General features: G+C 34.1%; 1 protein-coding gene and 1 long non-coding RNA gene across 2 annotated transcripts; one reads left to right on the top strand and one right to left on the bottom strand.

Moving 5' to 3' along the window:
• The first annotated feature begins 794 nt into the window (after positions 1-794).
• LOC133689943 (uncharacterized) lies at positions 795-1,408 on the top strand. The gene is made up of 2 exons (XR_009841364.1): positions 795-906; positions 1,084-1,408. It is a non-coding gene; the product is annotated as an uncharacterized LOC133689943 (long non-coding RNA).
• A 370-nt stretch (positions 1,409-1,778) lies between these two features.
• LOC133689942 (heavy metal-associated isoprenylated plant protein 7-like) lies at positions 1,779-5,454 on the bottom strand. The gene is made up of 5 exons (XM_062110057.1): positions 5,255-5,454; positions 4,994-5,147; positions 4,214-4,413; positions 2,721-2,811; positions 1,779-2,285 (listed from the first exon to the last, which is right to left on the bottom strand). The coding sequence occupies exons 1-5, from the start codon at positions 5,261-5,263 to the stop codon at positions 1,954-1,956; spliced, it is 786 nt and encodes a 261-aa protein (XP_061966041.1). The 5' UTR covers positions 5,264-5,454; the 3' UTR covers positions 1,779-1,953.
• Between the last annotated feature and the right edge of the window lie 1,000 nt (positions 5,455-6,454).

The raw sequence follows: 6,454 nt of genomic DNA, 5'->3' as shown, positions 1-6,454 counted from the left end.
GTGCCGTAAGTATTTCGATCAATCCATAGTTTTGGTTATTCAGAGTTCATACAGCTAGCAGCTCTCTTTATCATCATCAAAATGTATTTTGTTGTGAAATTAGCGTCTGCTACTTTTAATCACGGCTTGGGATTTTTTCTTACGAAATATTGTATTGGTAGCTAATTTTCTATTTTAAAGATTAGCTACCTAAACAACACAGAAAAGGCAAGATACTACTGTCCTAGACAAGCCAGATCAATCAGCATGATCTATTTTATTGAATTAAATTTTATTTGATATAATATATATATTTTTAATAATTATGTAAGTATTTATTATGTTTTAATATTAATACACTTATTAGCTAGTAACTCCATACTAATAGAAAACAATTAATTATATGTATATAGCATTTTATATACGTGACTAGCGAGAGAAACATCAAATTATGGTAACTGAATTATATGTATATGATCATTAGTGTCATTTGATTTCTAATACATATTTTACTACTTTATATTCATATGCTTGATATGTATATTCTGATATTAATTAAGTATAGATAAGGTGTTCTTTAGACGCAAGTACTACATTTTCGATTATAAAGTCGGGATTTGGATCGTTACAGTATCAATCGGAGATGACAATGAAATAGACTTCAGAAAGTTGTAGTCGCCACAGGATTTCTAAATCTTATGCTTCATTTATAATTCACTCACAGCCGTGCGTGGGGTATCAATATCCACAGTGAGTGTGACCTAACAAGCCCCATTGACCTTTCGTGTGCTCTGCCTAAGCCTTTCTTTTTCTCTTTTAGCTCCAAGTAAAAACAGAAGAGTGAGATCTAATAGTGGCCAGTGGCCTGGTGGTCCAAAGTACGGTAAAGTTTCTCCCTGGTCTGGACCTCCAACCTCTGCTATGGAGGTAATTGAAACCAAATCCTTCTCAGTTACTAGACACCACAATTTAATCTATTTTTATTACTAATCTTTTATATTTAATAAGAATGATGATATATAATAAGGTAATTCTCTTGCCTTGAGGCATGTGGCTGGCGTTAGTGTACAATATTCTGAAACTATTTGTGCTGAGTGGCTGCAGTTTGTGCACTATGGATGGAGATGAAGGTGTTTCAATGGGGGATAACCCTTCACATCACGAACAAATGCAAGCAAATAGTGTCCTCGAGTTGGAAATTTGAAGCAAAGATTCAAGGACCACTGCCTTGGTCACCTTTTTTTTCCCTTTACAGCAACGACATGGTTACATTCTCAAAATGCTGTGGTGCATGTCTATGTCGTATGCATATTTGCATCAGCACCTCTTACGATCTATTCTATTGTTTTATGATTTGCCATACTAGTCTACTTGGAGGAGATATTTAGTTACTATTTCATAATAAAAAAATTGAAGATAATAGAGACAAGTGCAACATGTTTTATATAAAATATTAAAGTTAACTCGAAAAATATTTATTTTTATATTTATCTCTTAATTTCTTTATCTGCTGTGACATTGAAAACTTGGGGCTGGAAAACATGGGTGTTTTGGTAGATGGGAAACCTTGAAATTGAATCCTGCATTCAGAGATAAAATTCATGAGAAGCATGTCCAATATGGTGCCTAATGCTGTTGGGCTATATCTTTCAAGTATCAAACAAACAATGTCTTAATCTGCTGTACATTGTCACACATGATCCCTGCATCGTGCTCTCCCCTCTCTAGATTCTCACAAACAATGTTTCCATAGAAGAGCAACAAAATAGAGCACCCTAAGCTCTAAAGATTTGGAAAGATTAAACCAAAAGGAGGGATTGGATTAATAGAGGTGAAAATTAATTATTTGTAGCATCAAGTATTGTGCTTCAATATCTTATTATCATACCATATAATACATGGCAAAATTGCTTACAACCTTAACATTGGCTAAACTAATTAAGATTCCACCAGAGGTACAACATTAATTATTAGTTACATAACAGAGCAAGCATTAGGGTTTTCATCACTGAAAATCTGAGGAGCATAAGCAAACTCAGAGTAGTACTTTGATGGCCAATATTCACTTCTCTTGATATCTAGGTTCTTGTCATCCTCTGCCTTCCCTTCTTCTCCATCTTTCTTTTCTCCTTCTTTTTCTTCCTTTTTCTCTTCTTTCTTCTCTTCTTCCTTCTTTTCTTCATCTTTCACTATAGAAGCTTGTTTTCTAGTCTTCTTGTACACATCATCCACCAGCTTTGATGGATCAACCACCCCTTTTACTATTACTTGATCATTGGCTAGGTTTGTTTCTACTGACTCTACACCTGCATGCATTGCATTAATTTCCAAAGCAATCACTCAGTGTTCAACTTGCTCTAGGATATGTGATTTTTGGGACCTCTTATAAAAGAAATGAATATGCGCACACGGAGGTATGAGAAGAAAAATCTCACTCCTTCATGCCACTCTTTGGTGTTTTTGTTAAATTAGAAAATAACATAAATTATATCTTGAGATTTTATTTAACTATATGTTTAAGGTCTTGGGTTGAAATGATATTAAAATTTTAATAATTTATATTTTACACTCTTTTGAATTGAGAAATTTCTTTACATAAACATCTAGTTACAAAATAAGAAAAATATCATAAAAAAGTGATTTGAACCAAAAACTTCATGGAAAACACCTCACGTGTATTTTCTTGATTCAAGAGTTTGGCTATACAAAATTGCAAGATGATTTAAGGTAAATATAAATACCTTGGATCTTTCGAACTCGCTTTTGTAGCACTTGAGCACATGCTTCGCAATGCATTCTAACGTTCAAGACTACAGTTACAACGGGAGGAGGCTGCAGCCATAAAATTGCATTAGAAAATATTGGTCGGATGGAAATACAAGTAATTCATAGAATGATATATGGCTCATCTAGAGGCAAGAAACAAATTTATGAGAAAAGTAGAAATCTATATCCGAAATCATAAGAGGAAAACAAAGTGTCCTTCATGTTTATTGATTTAGGCTTTCTCCTTCTTTTGTTTCAGATGGAACATTTTCTTTTCCTTACACTTCAATGAAAACATACGAAAGCTCTAAGGTTGCGTTGGTTAGTGTCGAAGACAGAAGATATATGTACAGATATAACAAAAACATATTTAGTTAAAAAGACAATATATCAATAAATTTGTCTCTGACTGATATTCACTCAAAAATTGTTCGTTGTAGAGTGAATTTCTATTATTTAATAAAAAAAAAAAAACATTAACACATATCCTAGTCTCGATTATACCTATCTTTTATATCCTAAAATAGTAACAAACACTATTTAAAATACTATAAAACAAGACACTCAATCCAAGATCTTAAACAATTTATGCCATATCAAAGTCATCTAGTAAAAAGTAGGATTTAAAAACTTTTTAAGCCATGATCTAACTTTATTGTGCATGAATTTTGACTAGTGTTTTTTATTTTCAAGTGGGGGTGAATGCAATAGTGGCCATATGAATCCAACAGGCTCAATACCCAACAAGAGTGAGACAGAAACCACCAAATTCCATTAAGACCACCATCCTCGAGACACTTGCAGCTCATGCCGACCAAACAGTAGATTCTACTCAGTACAGGATTTAGGATCCTTTCGTTTCATGCTTTTCAATTTTTTTTCCAGAGCACATGTTTTCTTGAACTGAAAAAACAAGCCATATGCTAGTTACACAATAGCTAAAGTAGTTTTTGTAACATATTGATGATTTTGTTTACAAAGCGCTAAGGACAAAAGGTGATGATCATAAAGAAATGGGCTCCTCGTGCTCTTGTCAACCTCAAAAATTGCGGGGGAACTTGTGGTCATCAAGCAAGAAAACAAAATTTCTGAGCATGTAAAGGCCCATAACAATAAATTCGAGGATTCGTGGGGTCAAAACCCTAAATGTTCTTTCTCTTTCCTTGCAAAACGTGCCCAATACTGCTGACCTGTTTTGTTACTTTCATGTCAGCATGGAAACAGCACTCACAAGAGTCACAGTAGGTAATAGGCAAGTGGGTAAAGTTTATAAATTTGCCTAAATGACACCTTATCTTTAGGACTGCCAAGTAAAAGCCTACATAAAGTCAATATAGGATTCTCCTCCCTAGCTTTAGTGGGTCAAAAATAGAGAGTGAGGGCTTACTTGTAGTTGAAAAAAGATGAGGTAAGTAAATAAGTGGTAATGATTGTGTGTGGAGAGTAGTAGGATCTTTGAAATTTTTACCTCATCTTTTTTCTCTTCTTCCTTGGGTGGATCTTTGGCTTCTTCTTTCTTCTCTCCAGGCGGTTTTGGCAAGGGTGAAATTAGCTCCACTTTCCGGCCACTTTTCTTTTGCAGCCTCTCACATACCTTTGATGGGTCTGCTGCTTTGCCTTTCACCACCACCTTGCTTGCTTTGCTATCTGTGCTTACTTGCTCCACTCCTGTCACCCATATTTTCCAAATCCGACCGTTAGGTATTGTGATTGGAGCGGGGGTTGGGTCAAAAATTGTTATTTAATAACTTTTTTGAAATCATAGTTTTGAAAAATTATGTACTTAAAACCTCGGTTTAGATTTTGACAAAGCTGAGATTTAATGTTTTTTTTCAGAACCATGATCTTAAATGCAAGCCATAGATTTGGAAACGTAAGCTCGAGCGGAGTAGAAATAGATAAAATATTAAGGATATAATATATATCTACTGCCCTTTTAAGGAAAAATCATTGATTATACTATGGTCTTTCTTTATTTAAGATGAAGATAATGTTAGAGGTGATATTTAACACGAATTCTAAGGTAATGATGGTTTGATCTCTAATCAAGTAAATGTTTTGGCTTTGTAATGTTAGTGATTTATATGACAAGTACAAGTCCTTTCGATATTATGACATGCAATTTAACCTTAATTAGGTGTATAAAACAAAATTCTCTATGTCTCTCTCCTAATTAAGAACAATTTCCGAGTTTAGAAAGTTGAACGTTCAAGCATGGTTTAGTTAAAGATGGTAAAGCAAGAAACACCTTCAAATCCTTTCAAAGCTCTTGCAACTTTCCTGGCACAAGCTTCACAATGCATATCAACCTTGAGCACAATCTCTGGAGGCTCTTCTTCTTTCTTTTCTTCCTTCTTCTCTTCTTCCTTGGCCTCTTCTTTCTTTTCTTCCTGTTTTTTCTCCTGTCGAAGAGAATTAACACCCCAAAATTATCAGCATCATCTCTTGCAATTGTTCTATTTGAATACATAAATAACTCCGTACACAAGAAAGAAAAAAGAAGACTTACTTCACCCATTTCTGAGATGATTCTCAAGTATTCTCTGCTTCAGAAGCTATTGACAAATGTAGCTAGTTATGCACACAAACACTCAATATATTCAGTAACAATGAGCTAAGCTTTCTAGCTTTTTTGCTCTCTCTCTCTCTCTCTCTCTGGGTGTGGTGGAGGACGAACATTTATGTAAGGTGGGGATCCTCAAATCTGATGTGGATTTGTTTAAGGCAGAGCATTTATAGGGGATATCTTCTCTTTTCAGTGATAACTAGCTAAAGGATTATATTATATTTAATGGGCATAAAAGGACCCAGCGCTGTCTGATAAGTCCTATTAGCCGCAAGACCCAACACCATTGGTTGGGTCCTGATAGCAGCAGGACCCAATGTCACTGGATCCTGGTAACAGCAGGACCCGGGGACGCAACAACACTTGTTAACTAAAATACAGAAAGACAATGTTATTCATAAGCGTTACAGTGTCGTTCATAGTACAAATATTTTATGTTTACAGTGTCGTTCTTGGTATTATGAATCTATATCCACAATAAATATATAATATTTTTCTCAAATGTTTTAAAATATTGTATAATATATAAAAAGAAGGGGTCGGTTCATGCCCTAAGATTAAGATGAAGTCATGTAATTATAGGAGTCTTGAAGTAGCTTAAGAAGATATTTATATACTATATTGTAGTATATTTGACATGAAATGTTGGGCTTTGTTCATGTCGATCGTGAGCTTTATTTGATGCTTTTTTTTTAGGATCATAAGAGTCCAGAAAGATACTGATAAGGTTAGCTTTTGGATCCCCAAGAAAGCTTTCCATTAAATTAGATTATTAAAGTGATTTAGCTTTCATATAATTCATTATTTATTTTCTATTAATAATTTATCATAGGGCAGGCTACCTGTGTGACCAAAATCTAAAAGTACTGTCTTCACCGACCGCCCGCCAAAGCATAAATTTTTTTCCGGCGAATGTCCTCAATCCTTGCCTCACAGCCTTCTAATTAAAAAGAGTATAATTCAAACCCCTAATGGCTAAAGCTAAGCAAACTAATTGTCATATAATTCATTTATTAATCAATGGAAGTATTTTGGTTTGAATAAATCCCATGATATAATAATGCTTGGAAATACAAAAAATTGAAATAATATGTATCTCAAATACAATTTAAGTTAAATATTGTCTCTTTAAAGAGTTTTAAG

Source organism: Populus nigra, chromosome 3 (genome assembly GCF_951802175.1).
Source record: "Populus nigra chromosome 3, ddPopNigr1.1, whole genome shotgun sequence".
NCBI classification, from domain to species: Eukaryota; Viridiplantae; Streptophyta; class Magnoliopsida; order Malpighiales; family Salicaceae; genus Populus; species Populus nigra.
The sequence above is the reverse complement of the archived record's forward strand: the minus strand, read 5'-3'. Positions and strand labels throughout refer to the sequence as shown.